The sequence below is a fragment of the Elephantulus edwardii genome, unplaced genomic scaffold (genome assembly GCF_000299155.1).
Source record: "Elephantulus edwardii isolate Elephantulus edwardi_28Jun2011 unplaced genomic scaffold, EleEdw1.0 scaffold00269, whole genome shotgun sequence".
Classification (NCBI taxonomy): Eukaryota; Metazoa; Chordata; class Mammalia; order Macroscelidea; family Macroscelididae; genus Elephantulus; species Elephantulus edwardii.
In genome coordinates this window covers 1,551,637-1,569,173 of record NW_006400019.1, presented here as the reverse complement: position 1 = coordinate 1,569,173, position 17,537 = coordinate 1,551,637, and the positions used below count along the sequence as shown (strand labels likewise).

The 17,537-nt window shown below is 49.6% G+C and overlaps 1 protein-coding gene across 1 annotated transcript; it reads left to right on the top strand.

Moving 5' to 3' along the window:
• Positions 1–15,448: 15,448 nt before the first annotated feature.
• Positions 15,449–16,806, top strand: AVPR2 (arginine vasopressin receptor 2). Its single transcript, XM_006899981.1, has 3 exons — positions 15,449–15,512; positions 15,640–16,521; positions 16,601–16,806. The coding sequence occupies exons 1-3, from the start codon at positions 15,449–15,451 to the stop codon at positions 16,804–16,806; spliced, it is 1,152 nt and encodes a 383-aa protein (XP_006900043.1).
• The last annotated feature ends 731 nt before the right edge of the window (positions 16,807–17,537 follow it).

The following is a 17,537-nucleotide window of genomic DNA, read 5'->3' as shown; positions in this document are numbered from 1 at the left end:
ACTTGGCCAAGTTTCACTTCACTTTAGGCATTTGTGTTTTTTCCATTTTGTGCCAACTCAGCAACACATCCAAAAAGATAGTTAAAAAAATATTCCATGAGTCGTTATTTCTGGTTTTGTGTGTATGAACTTGTTGAATTAACTACAGCTCATAGTGACCCTGTGCTCAGAAGCCTGCTTCATCCTGAGCCAACCTCACTGTCTCTCACACACCTGATCCCACTGCCACAGTCACTGTAGCAATCCTCATCATCCGGGGTCTCCCTCTCCTGCGCTGTCCCTCCACCCTCCCGAGCATGATGTCCTTCTCCAAGGTCCAGTCCTTCCTGGACACGTGCCCAAAGTAAGTGAGACAGAGCTTCAGAATCCTCGCCTCCAAGGAGCAGCCTGGTTCCACCCTCTCCAGGATGAACTTGTTTGTTCTCTTGGCAGGCAGTCTGTGGTTTGTTCAAGACTCTTCTCCAGCACCACAACTCAAAGGCTTCAATTAATCCTTCTTCTCTCATCCTTAGTCATTGTGATGCTCTGTGATGCATAGCAATTAATTGTAAAGACCACGGCCTGAATAAGGTGCACCTTAGTCTCTAAAGTGATATGGTTGTTCTTCAACACTTTGGAGAGGTTTTCGACATCAGATTCCAACTTTGTGAAACTTTGTCTTTTGATTTCCTGACTGCTGGTGCCAAGGGTGTTCATTGTGAATCTAAAGAAGATGAAATTGTTGTTAACAACCTTAATCTTTTCTTCATCTATCATGATGCTATAGGCAAGATATTGAAGGACCCAGAAAGCATCAGAAGAAAATGGAGGGAAATACACAGAATCACTGTACCAAAAAGAACTGACCAACACTGAAGAATTTCAGGAAGTAGGAGTCAATGGTAATGAAGGAGAAGTGGAAGTTACATTGAAAACATTGGCGAAAAGCACATGATCTGGGACAAGCATCAACAGCTGCCTGTCTGATAGGAAGCGCCCCTAACCCCTTAAACCTGTGATGAGGGTAGCTGACCACGTCTCATGCAAGCTTCTTAGTGACTGTTCCTTTATCCACTAGACTTCTACACTGACCCAGGGGCAGAGTATTCCCACACCAGCTCGGCTGTTTGGTGCGGAACGAAGGCGCAGTGTTGGCGTCATCTGGGAATCTGGACAAGCAGGCAACCAGTGCCATTCCTGAGCTGGTCAGCACAGCTTGTGGTTTTCACCCATACCACAGCACCAACATACCCTTCAAATGCCTGTCTGCCATCACTGGAGAACACATGCTGCTGGTGGACGTGTCAGGACAGAGGGTGTTTGTGGTGAAGACGCAGAACCGAGACCGGGAGCCTGTTGACATCTGAGCCTGCCCAGGAAGACGCTTGGAGGGGGATTGGGTCTTCGAGCCACTTGTGAAGACTTCTTGGCTTGCAGCCAAGAAGTAGTTTTCTACGGCCATCTACTCACTCACTTCCCCACCCTAGATGGAAAGGCAAATGCTTGGAGACTTTGCACGATGTTAAGAAGAATAATGGTGAAGGGACTTTCCACTTCCCTCAACTATGCCTTTCCTACCTCCAAACAAACATAAACCTCATGTTCCCGGGGTGGGGTGGGGGGGAAGCACTGGGAAAAAAAAGTGAAGAATATATATTTGTTCCCATTTCCAAAAAATATAATCCAACAGAATGTGGAAACTATCAAACAATATAATTAATATCACATGCAAGCAATATCACTGTGGAAGATCATTAAAAAACCTCTAGAGCAGTAGATGGTCAAGCAGGATTTAGAAGAGGCCATGGCACCAGGGACATCATTGCTGGTGTCAGATGGATCCCAGATGAAAGTAAAGAATACCAGAAGAATGTCTATTTGTGCTTTATTGACTATGCAAAGGCATTTCACTGTGTGGATCATAACAAGATTTGGCTGGCACTGAGAAGAATGGGAATCCCAGAGCACTTAACGGTGCTCATGTGAAACCTATACTTGGACCAGGAGGCTGTTGTGTGAACACAGCAGGGGAGCACTGCATGGTTTAAATTTAGAAAGGGAGTGCATCAGGGCTGTATTCTCTCTCCCTCCCTATTCAATCAGTATGCGGAGCAAATGATTCGAGAAGCTGGACTCTCTGAGGAGGAATAACTGACTCATAGCTGACCCTCCAGCAGGTTTTCAGAGGCACAGGAGGAGGTTGCGCAACTTTCTCACAGCCAAGAGCTGGTGGATTCAAACTGCATGCCTTTGGGTTGACAGCCCATCTCCTTACCACCAAATCACCAGAGTTCTCTGATCAAATAGATATGGAGAAAGGCTACAATATATCTACAATATTTGGAGATGCACATCTCTCCTGATTTTAAACCACGCAGTAAGTATCTCTGTTCTGTTTAAGGACTGCTTTTTGTTCTATGTACAAGTTTCACATGAGCACAATTAAGGAAGTGTCCAGTACTTTCCATTCATCTCAATGTTGTCCATAATTTATTTGACACATAGTCAAATGGCTTTGCATAGTCAAGAAAACACAAGTAAACCTCTTTCTGGTGCTCTCTCTGGTTTCAGTCAAGATCCATCAGACATCAACAGTGATAACCCTTGGGCCTTGGCCTCTTCTGAATCCAGCTTGAATTTCTGTCAGTTCTCTGTTGCTGTGCTGTTACAGCCATTTTAAATAAGCTCCAGAAAGATTTTCTTTGCATGTGCAAATGGCACTGTTCTATGACTTCCACATTCCGTTGGGTCACCTTTTCATGAGAATGGGAGTGAATATGGATCTCTTCCAGTCAGTTGGCCAGGTAGCTGTCCTCCAGATTTCTTAGCACAACCTGGTGAACACGTCCAGGGCTGCATCTGTTTGTTGAAACAATTCCTGGGACCTTAATTTTTGCCAATGTCTCTGTGCAGCTAGGACTTCTTCCCTCATCACCATTGATTCTTATGACGATGATCCGAAACAAGAGGCGCATTGCAAAGTGGACTGGAGGATGGGAAGGGAGGGGGAGGGAGGAAAATGTGCAGCAGTGGATGAGTGTAAACCCAGCCTTTCTGTAAACTGTTGTTAAAATAAAAATCAAGACATAAAATACCATTGGTTCTCGATCATTGCCACTTCTGGAAATGGTTTAGCATCAGTTGGTTCTAGTTCAGGTAGCTGGGCCCCTGGTATGTTTTTGGCAGGCTGCACATCACCCACTTGTTGTACTGTTGAGCTGGGTTTCAGAGTCAGTTAATCGCAGGGGAGGAGATTGTCCATCCTTCTCCCACAGAGCAGCTGGTGGCCTCGAACCACGTGCCTTCGGGATTGCAGCGCAGCTTCTTGCCAGTAGGCCTGGAAGGCGATCATCCCTCTTTCTTCTGCAGAGTCTTTGGTGAATTCAAACTGCCAGAGACACCACCAAGGACTCGGCCACTAAAACTTCCTATGTGACAGACGGAGAGAGTAAGAAAATAGTCCCCAGCTGAATGGGAAGCTCACTGGACACCTTTCCCTGCTCAGTTACTTGAGTGTTGACAGTTCTCAACAATATCTGCCTATGACAAGGTGAAGGAACTCAAGGCTACCACGCACGTGCTCTCATTGCCTTCGAGCCAGAACAGCTCCAATCTTACCATCCAAAAATGGTCTCTGAGACTCTAACAACGGGCACGAGAAGAGATGGCCCGTCTTCCTCCTGTGGGGCTGCTGGTGGATTTGAACCATCAGAGAGCTCCACTTTGGGGTTGTGAGCGCAGCTTCCTACAGACGACTCCAATGAATCAGCCTCGCTAGATCACCATACAGTGAAGCCCACAGCTGGCAGCCCCCCTTTCCAATAAGCTCTTCAGTTCTCTTACTCTTAAATATAGGAAGCAATGCACATCTGAGGAAAGCCTCACACATGAAAATTGAAAAGACAGAGATCAAAACAAGGAGAAATTAGTTTTGCACAAATGAGTACAATGAGAAATATTTTCTAAAAAATCCATTCATTATATTTTTTCAGAGAGATAATTGTTGTTGTTGTTGTTGTTGTTATGTGCCATCGAGTCGTTTGCGACTCATAGCGACCCTATGTACAAGAGCTCTAAATGCTGTTCTCTACCTGTGCCAACCTAGCCATCTCAAACGCACTTATTCCCACCGCTCCAGTCACAGAATCGATCCATCTCATCAAAGGTCTTCCTCTCCTTCGCCGCCCCTCCACTCTGCCAAACATGATGTCTCTTTGCAAGGACAAGTCCCTCCTTGCAACATGCCCAAAGTATGTCAGACGAAGCTTCAGAATCCTTGACTCCAGGGAACACTCTGGCTTCACCCTCTCCAGGACAAACCTGTTTGTTCTCCTAGCAGTCCATGGTATATTCAACACTCTTCTCCAGCACCACAGCTCAAAGGCATCAATCCTCCTTCTATCAGCCCTATTCACTGTCCAACTCTCTGATGCATAGCACAGAACTGCGAAGACTATAGCCCGGATCAGGCGCACCTTAGTCTCCAGCCTGACATCATTGCTCTTCAGTACTCTTGAGAGGTCCCTCACAGCCGACTTTCCCAATGCAATTCGTCTCCTGATTTCCTGGCTGCTGTTACCAAGAGTGTTGACTGTGGAGCAAAGTAAATTAAAACTGTTAACTCTCTCAATCTCTTCACCATCCATGCTGATGCTGCCAATTGGCCCAGTGATTAGAATCTTTGTTTTCTTGACATTCAGCTTCAGTCCATATCGGAGGCTGTAGTCCTTGATCTTCTGCAGCAAGCGCCTCAGGTCGTCCTCAGAATATACCTATATATATGAGACAATAACCCAGAACAAAAGAAAAAGGAATATTTTGAGAATACATAAGAGCTTGTTGTAGTTGTTCTTCTTATTGTTATGTGCCATCGAGTCACCTGCGACCCATGGCAACCCTGTGTACAACAGCTCTGAAGCCTGCCCTGTCCTGAGCCAGTCTCACTGACTCCGACACACCTACCCTCATTACCCCAGTTACTGCATCAATCCATCTCATCCGGGGTCTTCCTCACCACACTGTCCCTCCACCCTTCCGAGCATGATGTCCTTCTGTAAGGACTGGTCTCTCCTGGCCACATGACCAAAGTATGTGAGACGGAGCTTCAAAATCCTAGCCTCCAAGGGAAGTTTGGTTTCATCCTCTCCAAGACAGACCTATTTGTTTTCTTGGCAGTCAATGGTATGTTTCAAGACTACTCCAACACAACAACACAAAGACATCAATTTTTCTTCTGTCATCCTTAGTCATTGTCCAGTTCTCTGATGCATAGCAAGTAACCGTGAAGACCATGGCCTGGATCAGGTGCACCTTAGTCTCTCGACTGACATCATTGCTTCTCAGTACTCTGGAAAGGTCCCTAACAGCAGATTTACCTAATGCAATTCATCTTTTGATTTCCTGGCTGCTGGTGCCAAGAGTGTTGACTGTGGAGCCGAGCAAGCTGTAACTGTTAACAACTTCAATCTCTCCTCCATCCATCATGGTGCTGCCAATTGGCCCAGTGGTGAGAAGTGAGAATCTTTGTCTTCTTGATATTAAGCTTCAATCCAAATTGAAGGCGACAGTCTTTGACCTTCTGCAGCAAGTGTTTCAGGTCTTCTTCAGTTTCAGCAAGCAGGATTGTGTAATCTACATAACCTAGGTTGTTGATGAGTCTTCCTACAATCCCGATGCCACATTCCTCTTCACAGAGCCCAGCCTCCTGAATGATCTGTTCTGCAGATTGATTGAAAAGGCGTAGCCACCAGAGCTCTCCTGAAACACCATTTTTTAAGTAGATGTTTTTGCTACCTTTTATATATAAATTGTAATTCCTGAAGCAAAAATCTTTTAAAACCAGAAAAAAATGCATAAATAAAACACCAGTAAAAAGATGACATGTTTGTTGTTGTTGTTGTTATGTGCCGTCGAATTGCTTGCGACTCATAGCGACCCTATGTACAACAGCCCTAAACTCTGCTCTGTCCTGTGCCAATTGCACTGTCTCTGACACTCCCATTCCGATTATTCCAGTCACTGAATCAATCCACCTCATAGAGGGCCTTCCTCTCCTGCGCCGTCCCTCCACCCTCCCAAGCATGATGTCCCTCTCCAAGGACCTGTCTCTCCTCACAACATGTCCAAAGTATGTCAGACGAAGCCTCAGAATCCTTGTCTCCAAGGAGCCGCCCAGTTCAACCCTCTCCTTCAAACCCCTTTCGTGTTTGAAATACTAAAATAAAATTCCAATTTTCTCTTAAAAAGGAAGAAAAAGAGGAGTAAAAAGAAAAAAAAAAGATTGTTGTTGTTAGTGCCATTGAGTCGAGCACAACTCATAGAGACCCTGTGAACAAAAGGTCTGAAGCCTTTCTAGAACTATCGGCTTTTCTCTAAGTTCATAGTTTCCAGAGGCATGTGGTTTAGGAAGTGGGTGCCACTCCTGCTTCCAAACCTGTCTTAAACTGGGAGCTCCGTCAAACACTGTCCGCCATGGGGAACCGTTATGGCATTTGACACCCCGATGGCACAAGGTTCAGCATCACAGCAAACCCAGGTTACATCAGTACAGCGTATTGAACAGAAGAGTGCTGCACCACTTAGAAGAATGTTCCTCCAAAATATATTAACAAACAACTTTTAAATACAAAAGTCCTCCCCAAGGACTTGTTGACTCTTAACAAGAGGTTTAGATTAAAAAAAAAAAACCCAATGTAACATGTTGTTGTTATTATGTGCCATTGAGACACCTGTGACCCACAGCTCTGAAGCCTGCCCTGTCCTGGGCCAGTCTCACTGACTCCGTCACACCCGCTTCCATTGCCCCAGTCACTGTATCAATCCACCTCATCTAGTGTCTTCCTCTCCTACGCTGTCGCTCCACCCTTCCGAGCACAACGTCCTTCTCCAAGGACAAAAAGACAAAAACATTACTGTACACTAAGATGGTCCACTTAAACTCCAACACATCAATAATTATCCTGCACTAGGTGGTACACTTAAACCCCAGAACACCGATACCCTGCAAATGGGCCAAATGGACTAAAATGTTATATGTTGTTATTGCTACATTAGCAAGTAACCCTCAAAATTACTTTAAAATCCCCAAAACCACCCACTCGTTGCTGACTCACAGATGGCCCTTCAGTGGGTTTTCTGCAGGCTGTAAATCACATGGGAGGAGGTTGCTCGTCTTCCTCTCCTAGAACCAAGAGCCACCAGAGAGGTTCCAGAGCAGTGCAGCTTCCTGGGCGCTTACGGTCGAGGCCCCAGTGTGACAAGACGGCTGCAGGAAGAACGTGGTGCAGGCCACGCAGAGACCAACCAGCTTCAAATGTAGCGCCTTGACAGAAATGATTGTTATTGTTCACAATAACTTAGTTATCTAATGCCGGTATAACGGAGACACAAGTTGGCTTTAACAAACATATTTATTCTCTACTGTACTGAAAGGGATGGGTCGACACAGAAGGATTTCCTGAACCAACGTATGAGCAAGAGCGTGTGGTGACGAAGGAAGAAGTTCAAGCTGCTCTGAAGGAATTGGCAAAAAACAAGGCTCCAGGAATTGACGGCATACCAACTGGCATATTTCAGCAAGCAGATGCTGCCCTTGAAGCACTCACCAAGTTATGCCAAGAAATCTGGAGGACAACCACTTGGCCGGCTAACTGGAAGAGATTGATATTTGTTCCCATTCCAAAGAACAGTGACCCAACAGAGTGTGGAAATTATTGAACAATATCATTGATATCACATGCAAGCAAGATTCTGCTGAAGATTATCCAAAAAGGACTGGAAACGCACATCAACAGAGAACTACCAGAAGTGCAGGCTGGGTTTAGAAGTGGCCGTAGTCGTAGGGTTATTATAGCTAAAGTAAGATGGATCTTGGTTTTTGTTCAGACATTCCTCTAGGTCGTATAGCTCTGGTGTACAAGTTGTTGTACCGCGTTCACTTTTGGTTGCTGTGAGGCTGAACACCGTGACACTGGTGTGTCAAATGCATTCATGATTGGCTACCCATTGCGTACAGAGAGTGGGGTGGAGTTCCCTGATTAAAACAAGCTTGGAAGGAGGAGTGGCATCCACTTCCATAATAGCATGCCTCCGGAAACCCTATGAACCTGGAGAGAGGATGAAAGGCACCCAAGCGTTGAGTACTCTCCTTCATAGGGTCGCTATGAGTCGCCTGCGACTCAACAGCACTTAAGAACAACAACAAGAAGATGGATCTTGACTGAAAGCAGGGAGCGCCAGGGGAATGTCTGTGTTTCGTTGACTAGGCAAAGGTATTTAACTGTGTGGGTCACAACAAACTGTGGGCGACTCTGAGAAGAATGGGAATCCCGGAACACTTGATTGTGCTTATGTGAAACCTATACTTGGACCACAAAGCAATTGTCAGAACAGAGCAAGGAAACACTGCATGGTTTAAAATCAGGAAACATGTTCACAGGGATATGTCCTATCTCCATACTTTTTCTTCCCCCCCCCTTTTTTTTAAAAAAAATAATTTTAGTGAAAGTTTACAGAGACTTAGGGTTTCCATTTATTCATTGTTTCACTTTTCTCCCTGCCCACCACTTCCCCTTCTCCATACCTTTTCAATCTATATGTGGAACATATTATTATCCAGGAGGCTGGGCTCTATGAGGAGTGCAGCATCAGGATTGGAGGAAGACTCATCAACAATCTGCATTATGCAGATGACACAACCCCGCTTGATAAAACTGAGGAGGACCTGAAACTCTTGCTGCAGAAGGTCAAGGACTGCAGCCTTCAATATGGATTGAAGCTCAAGATGAAGAAAACAAATTCTCAGCATCATGATAGTCGGTGAAGAGATAGAGATTGTTAACAATTTTAGTTTGTTTGGCTCCATAATCAACACTCTTAGTATCAGCAGCCAGGAAATCAAGAGATGAATTGCATTGGGAAAGTCAGCTGTCAGAGACCTCTCCAGAGCAACGATGTCAATCTGGAGACTAGGGTGTGCCTGATCCAGGCAATAGTCTTTGTAATTGCTTGCTATATGTCAGAAAGCTGGGCAATGACTAGGGATGACAGAAGGAGAATCTATGCCTTTGTGTTGTGGTGCCGGAGATGAGTATTGAATATACCCTGGACTGCCAGGAGAACAAACAGGTTCATCCTAGAGAGGGTGAGACCAAACTGCTCTTCGGAGGTAAGGATTCTGAAGCTTCATCTGAAATACTTTGGGCATGTTGCAAGGAGGGACCAGTCCCTGGAGAGGACATCATACTTGGGAGGGTGGAGGGACAGCACAGAGAGGAAGACCCTGGATGAGATGGATTGATTCAGTGACTGGCGTAATGGGGGGAGGTGTGTTGGAGACGGTAAGGTTGGCTCAGGATAGAGCAGGGTTTAGGGCTGTTGTATATAGGGTCGCTATGAGTCGCAGGTGACTCGACAACACAGAACAACAGTTTTGGAGGCCAGAGATACAAATTCTGATCACCAACCCTATGAGAAAGCCCTCTCTCGAGTTGTAGAGGAGGTCCTCGCTGCCGTCAGCATCCCTGGAGACCCCCACATGGTCTACCTTCCCCATTATCAAGATGCTTCTGGGTCCAGAAAGACATACAGTAAACTTAGCAACTATTTCTTGGGGGCACTGAGGGTCTGTCCTCTGGCTCCTTTTCTTCTGCTTTTGTCTCTAATGACAAAAGGTCACAATCAAGAGGAGCACTCCTTACATCTAAGTAGGGCTGAGACAGGATTAGGGAGTACTCCATCCCACCCTTCTTCCTCCTACAAATTGAGGGCCATTCCGTAGCTTCCACCTTGTACCGTTGCATGTATGTCTTTAGAGAGGGCACAGTTCAATCCAGGGGGTGAGTGGGCGTGAGGACCCAGGATCTTTCCTGCGGTTGCCCTCAGACGGTGCCTGAGACTGAACCAGCATGTGGTGGAGTCAGTTAGGGCCAGCTGGGAATTCCTCCTGCTTCGTTTCCATGTGAACCTCCATGAGGCTGAAGGCTTGAAGAGTGAGTGCTCATGCTCGAGGTCAGAAGCTGTGCTGCACCCCTGTGTAGCCCCTGGACCCCATTGATTACGCTGAGCCCCTGTGCAGCCCCCGGACCCCACAGATTACGAGCCCAGATGAAAGCACTGATGGCGCTAGACTTGACAGGAAGTGGCAAAGTTCCAACAGCATGTGGCAGGAGAGATATTTGGTGGCCACCTTTGAAAAACACAGTCTGTCACCCAACCCGGTTCAAAGGCAGAGAGGCTGTCAGACTAGACAGAATAGCTATATGTTGTTTATAAGAAACACACTGAAAGCAGGGGGACAGAGAGAGGTTAAAGTAAAAGGGTAGAAAAGACACTGCAGGCACCCGTGGGGCAGAAGGAAGCTGATGTGGTTATAAGGAGAATTCCCGGAGATGAAGAGGGAGATTTCTGTCTGAGTCCCGTGTCGGTTCCACAGGGCTTTCAATGGCTGACTGTGTGAACTCGAACCTTCAGCCATCAGTTTAACAGCTGCAGACATCAACCATTGACACTGTCCATGCACTTTATAATGAGAAGAAAAATCAATTCATCAAGAAGAAATAGAGAACAAAAATTCATAGCAATAAAGAATAATGGGGGGAATAACACACCAATGTTATTGAAGATTTCAATATTCCCTTCTCAGTAATTGATAAAACAGGTATGAAAAAAATCAGTAAGAATAAAGACAGATTGATTGCTAGTTATTTGCAGCATGCTATGCTTTGACGGCACATAACAACAGTAAGAGAGTTTAGAAAGATTGTGAGATAGTCAATATAGAAAAAAAGAATAATAAAGAAATAGTAGTTCTATATATAAGCCAGAAAATGAATTTTTTTATTATTAATTTTAATGAAAGTTTACAGATACTTTGGATTTCATTCATTCATTTTTTGCACTTTTCTCTCTGCCCAACTTCCCCCACAGTTAGCTCTTCTCTTTGAAAAATTAAAGAAAAATTCTTTCATTGTTACACAATCCCTCCCCCCCAGGTCCACTCCACTATGCAGCCTTTGTTCTAGACTCCTGTCATGACAATAATACCTAATCACATATCCCTTTTAAACAGTTCTCTCCCTCCTCTGTTTCAATGCAGTGTACATAAATTATCTCATCTTTCTCAGTCTCCCCGCCAACCCCGATGTCAGTCCCGTTTTACAACAGTAGCACTATGCAGTATTTGTCCTTGTGTGACTGAGATAGTTCACTCAGCATAATGTCCTCCAGGGTCACTCATTTTGTATAATATTGCATGAGTTCCTTGTTTTTCAATGCAGCGTAGTATTCCATTGTGTGAATAGACCACAGCTTCTCTATCCATTCGTTTGTTGATGGGCACTTGGGTTGTTTTCCAACTCTTTGCTCTTGTGAACAAAGCTGGAAAAAACATGGGTGTGCATGAAAATGAAATTTTAAAGTATCATTTATAATGCTGTTGTTGTTACGTGTCATCGAGTCACCTGCAACTCATAGCAACCCTGTGTACAACAGCCTTATTCTGAGCGAGTTTCACTGACTCCAACACACCTTTCCCCACTACCCCAGTCACTATCAATCCAACTTGTCTGGGATCGTCCTCTCCTGCACTGTCTCTCCACCCTTCCGAGCATGATGTCCTTCTCCAAGGACTGGTCCCTCCTGGCCACATGCCCAAAATACGTGAGATGGAGCTTAAAAATCCTAGCCTCCAAGGAGAAACTTGGTTCTACCCTCTCCAAGACAGACTTATTTGTTTTCTTGGCAGTCCATGGTATGTTCAAGACTCTTCTCCAGCACCACAACTCAAAGACATTGATCCTTCTTCTGTCATCCTTAGCCACTGTCCAGCTCTCTGATCCATAGCAAGTAATTGTGAAGACTATAGCCTGAGACTATAGCCTGAGTCACGCACACCTTAGTCCCTAGACTGACATCATTACTCTTTAGCACTTTGGAGAGATCCCTGACAGCAGACTTCCCCAATATGTTTCATCTTTTGATTTCCTGACTGCTGGTGCCAAGAGTGTTGACCGAGGAGCCGGGCAAGCTGTAATTATTAACAATCTTGATCTCTTCTCCATCTAGCATGGTGTTGACAGTTGGCCCAGTGGTGAGAATCTTTGTCTTCTTGATGTTGAGCTTCAATCCATATTGAAGACTATAGTTCTTGGCTTTCTGCAGCAAGCACTTCAGGTCCTCCTCAGTTTCAGCAAGCAGGGTTGTGTCATCTGCATAACGTAAGTTGTTGATGAGTCTTCCTCCAATCCTGATGCTACCCTCCTCATATAGGCCAGCCTCCCAGATGATCTGTTTCAAAGATGAAAAGGCATGGAGACAGGATGCATCCCTGACACGCTCCTTTCCCAATTTTGAACCGTGAAGTAGCATAAAAAATATTAAGTATGCAGAGATAAATTTAACAAAAAACACTCACAAAAGCTTATAAAACACAGCTGAAGTTTTTAAAAGTTTAAATAAATGGAGAGCGATTCATATTCATGAATAGAAAGACAATATTTTTAAAATGTCAGTTTCTGCCAGATTCATCTATAGACTCAATGTAATTTCTATAAAAATCTCAGCAGGTTTAATTTTGTAGAAACTCATGAGTTGACTCCAAAGTTTACGTGGAAATATTACCTAAAAGAAGTAAAATTATTTTGGAAAAAGAACAAGTTAGGGATTTGTGGCATGTGGTTTCAAAACCTACTACAAATCTATATTAATCAAATCAGTGATTTGGGCCATTGCAGGAGAAGTGGTTCAGAGAGTGACTCACACAATATGCCCCATTGATATGGACAAAGTACCATTTACAATTTCTTTGTTGTTGTTATGTGCCATCAAGTCACCCGCCAGTGTTTGGAGCAGACCAGGCCGTCACGATTCTATGACCTTCGTCCCCACTGGCCTAGACCCATCTTCCACTCAAACACCGGTCTTGGAGGCTAAGATGTACCCCCTTTGCCACCACAAAGCCCTTTCTGCAAAGGGTGTCTTGCAGGGAGGGGGTTACAGGAAGATTGCACAGGGCAAGACAGGCAGGACAGGGCAGGGAGGGCAGGCAGGACAGGGCAGGGAGGGCAGGGAGGGCAGGACAGGGAGGGCAGGAGAGGGAGAGTGGGCAGGACAGGCTGGCAGGGTAGGGCAGGGAGAGCAGGCAGGGTGGGCAGAGCAGGGCAGGGAGGCAGGGAGGGTAGGCTGGGCAGGCCAGGGTGCCTAGTTGCCTGCTCCACAGGGTTTGCAATTCTGAAAGCCCTTCCCTGCCGGGGGCTCACCTCCTGCCTGGAGCCAGTGTCTGTCTTTAAAAGCAAAGCTCATCCAGGCCTTGGACACATACTGGCCCCTCACCTTGACTCCTGTACCCTCAAAAGATCTATGGCAGGGATCCTGCCCCCTAACAGGAAAACCAGGGCTGGACTGCAGGCATGGAGACGGGTCCAGCCGTGTGTGGCTGGTCAGTCCCAGGCAGAGAAGCTCGGAAGGAAATCACAGTGTTGGGACTCCCAAAGGCTAGCTTTGCCCCTGCATCCTCCGAGAAGCCTGCTCTGCATTCCTCAGGGGCCCTCCGTTCATGGAGCTGGGAGCCACGTGGGGAGCACATGAGGGGAGGAGAGGAGGAGCAGTTCTGGGCTTGCCTGGGGTGATGCGCCTGGCCTGTGGGCTTCACGTTCTGCCTTCTCCGGAGATGCCGATGGTAGGCGTTTTTATGTTGTGGATAATAGTGGTAGTGGTCTCAGGAGGGGAGGACTAAGAGGTGGAGAGGCGGGATTCTGTAACTGACTTCCCAATGAGTTAGCAGTCACAGGTGCGTGTGCGCATGTGTTCCTGCACACACTGTGATGTGTAGTGTGTGCTCTGTGCACGTGCTACGTGGTGTAGGGCATGGGAGGACGGCAAAGGTGTGCATGTGGGGGAGGCTGCTGTGGGTGGTTCATTCCGTCTATGTGCCATGTGCCCGTGTGCACGTCTGCACTGTGTGCAGGTATGTGGGCAGGGGGTTGGTGTGTATGGGATCAAAGTGTGTGCGTGCGCTTGTGCAGAGGTGTGGTGTGGCGTGTACGGGTGTAGCTACACATGTGATGTCTGCAGACGGTATTGTTGCACACGTGTGGGCTGTGTGTACTGTGTACGTGAGTGTGCACACATGTGTGTGCTGTGCCGTGTACTCGTAGGATCAGGAGAGACTAGTCTCTGGCCTTGCAGGCCAACAGAGAAGACAGGCAGACAGGAATAAAGGGTCAGTCTTCCGTCTGCAGCCAGCCCTGGGCAGGCAGAACTGGCCCATGCTGCCCTGAGGCTGTCAGGCTGCAGTGGGCCTGCCTGCAGAGGAGGGTCCTGAGCTGGAAGAGAGGGAGGAGGGAAGGGATGGGTGGGAGCAAGCCCCTGGGATTGGACTGGAGCAGAGACGGGGGGGGGGGGGGCAGGCCTTTCTCCCAGCTCCCTCCTTCTACCACAGGCCCCTAGTAAGTGGATGGGGGGGGGTGTGACAGACAAAGCACAGATGGGAGAATGCAGAGATGAGATGGGGGCAGGGGGCTCCTCCCAGGACAGGTAGTTACAGGTGGGGGCGGAAGAAGAGGGTGGGAAGCCTGAGGAGGAAGCCGGATTTTACAGCAGAGGTACATTAAGCCCTGGTGGCCCATGGCCAGCCCCCTCCCTTCCCGTCCTTCCTCTCCAGCCAGGCTCTAATTGAGGCAGGGGAGGGGCCAGTGATGGCGCATGAGGGCCCAGAAGGAAGCCAGTTGCGAAATGGGGGTCACAATTTGTCCTATAAAAGCCATGGGTTCCTGGCCCAGCGCCACCCATGCCTGGCCTGTTTCTCCAACCAAGAGCCCATGCAGGCCTGCTTTTCTGGTAAGGTGGGCGGAGGGTGTCTGGGGGTGAACTGGTCAGAAGGACCAGGGTCCAGGAGGCCAGGAGCCTGCTGAGGCGGGATCCAGAAGGAGGTGGGGCGGTGGGGATGGGGCGGGGGAGGAAGTGCCCCCTAGGCAGGTCACACTCCCAGAGGCCAGGCAGGGCGGGGCAGCGATGAGGACCAGATCTGAGCCCAGCTGCCCAGGAGCCAGGGAGCCCAGTCAGGTGAGGGCGACCAGAGGTGGCAAGGGGCCCTGGGTGTGGGTAGGTGCGGGCTGGAGTCTTGAACACTGGCTGGGCTGTCCTTCTTGCCCTGTCTAGTCTCTGGCTGGGGTTCCTCTCTCTCACTGACACGCCAGGCTCTCTCACAGCTGCCCCCACAGCCCCACAAAGGCCCCCCCTCTGGCAAGTACTCCACCGCCGGGCACCTCCCGAACGGACTAGAGTCGTGCAGATCAGACCCTGTGACCCACCATGCTCAAGGCGTCCCCCACCTCTGGTAAGGTTCCAGCCTCAAGGAGGCCAAGGCGCTCCCCCACCTCATAGATGAACCAGCGGGGCAGCGGGGCTTGAGGAAGGAGGTGCCTGGGGTACCTTTCCAGCTGTGGGGGGCAGGGGGCTTGGGGGAGGGGACATGACTGTGAACCCACAGCACGTGGCGTCCCCGGAGGAGAGCTTGGTGCTGGAACGCTCGCTGGGTACCAGCAAACAGGAGGCAGGAGGGAAGCTGGGAGGAGTAAGGCCCGTGGTGGCACAGCTGGTCACGTGTGGCACCTCTCTGGGCTCAGGTTCCCTAACTCTGCCCTCTCCTTCTGCCCCTGCCAGCTGGGCCTGAGCCCTTCTCACGACCCAGGGGCCCTGGGAACAGCAGCGAGGAGGAGTTGGACCCCCGGGACCCACTGCTGGCCAGGGCTGAGCTGGCCCTGCTCTCCACGGTCTTTGTGGCTGTGGCCCTAAGCAACGGCCTGGTGTTGGGCGCCCTGGTGCGGCGGGGGCGTCGTGGCCGGTGGGCACCCATGCACGTCTTCATTGGTCACTTGTGTCTGGCTGACCTGGTGGTGGCCTTGTTCCAAGTGCTACCTCAGCTGGCCTGGGATGCCACTGACCGCTTCTGGGGGCCAGACGCTCTGTGCCGGGCTGTCAAGTACCTGCAGATGGTGGGCATGTATGCCTCCTCCTACATGATCCTGGCCATGACCCTGGACCGTCACCGAGCCATCTGCCGGCCCATGCTGGCCTACCGCCATGGCGGCGGGGCGCGCTGGAACCGGCCGGTGCTGGCGGCCTGGGCCTGCTCGCTGCTGCTCAGCCTGCCCCAGCTCTTCATCTTTGCTCAGCGCGAAGTGGGCAATGGCACTGGCGTCCTCGACTGCTGGGCCCGCTTTGTGGAGCCCTGGGGCCTCCGCGCCTACGTCACCTGGATCGCTCTGATGGTGTTCGTAGCCCCTGCCCTGGGCATCGCGGCCTGCCAGGTGCTCATCTTCCGCGAGATTCACTCGAGCCTCGTGCCCGGGCCCTCGGAGAGGGCTGGGGGGCGGCGTGGGGGGCGGCGGCCGGGCGGCCCTGGCGAGGGGGCCCGGGTATCCGCAGCCATGACCAAGACCGTGAGGATGACGCTGGTGATTGTGATCGTGTACGTGCTGTGCTGGGCGCCCTTCTTCCTTGTGCAGCTGTGGGCGGCGTGGGACTCAGAGGCGCCTCGGGAAGGTGGGTGCAGCCCCACCCTGCCCCAGTAGAGGGCCCTAAGTACCGAGTAGGGCCCTGAGCCGCTGACGCCCCCTTTCAGGGCCCCCCTTCGTGCTGCTCATGTTGCTGGCCAGCCTCAACAGCTGCACCAACCCGTGGATCTACGCCTCCTTCAGCAGCAGCGTCTCCTCGGAGCTACGCAGCCTCCTCTGCTGTGGTCGGAGGCGAGCCCCGCCTGGCCTGGGACCCCAGGAAGAGTCCTGCGCCACGGCCAGCTCCTTCTTGGCCAAAGAGCCATCCTTCTGAGGAGCCAGTTGGGAGGAGGAGACCCAACGGGATTGTGCCTGCGGACCAGTCACTGTCACCTTATGGGGCTCCAGACCAGCCCTGATCCTCTCTGAACCTGTCTCTGGCTACAAGGCCAGACGTCAGGCTCCAGGATTTGGGGGCTTATCAATGAGACGTTTGTGAGCAGCAGGGGGCTACGGTACCCACTGGATAGGACAGGGAGTGAACAGGAGGAAGGCACCATGGGCTAGGCACCTTCCTCTCTAATCTCTCCCCCTCCTTCCTCCCTGCTCTCGCCCTAATAAAAGTTCCAGCTTGTACTCTCATGGTGTGAGGGTCTCCTTGGAATGGGATAACAGGGCGTGTGGGGGCAGCACAGACAGAGAGGCAAAGATACCCGCCCCCAACCTCCACCAACAAGCTCTGGAACACACCACATGGACCCTCAGCTTTCAAAGGTGGAGATCTCCCGCGCTCGACGGTCAGGGGGACCGTAGTGCCAGAGTCACCTGGTGCCAGATGGTCAGCCCCCCCCCCACCTGTCAAATCCACCAAAACAGATCTGGGGGTATCATAGGATCATCTGTCTTTATTAATAGACCCCACCCCTCAGGCACGTGCCACAGGAACATAGGACATGTGCTGGGACAGGCAGGGATGGAAGCACCTGCAGCAGCCTCCTCTCTGTACAAGGTCACAGGCAAGAGTCCTGAGCTGACAAAGCAGAGCTGCCCAGGCAGGGAGCTCCT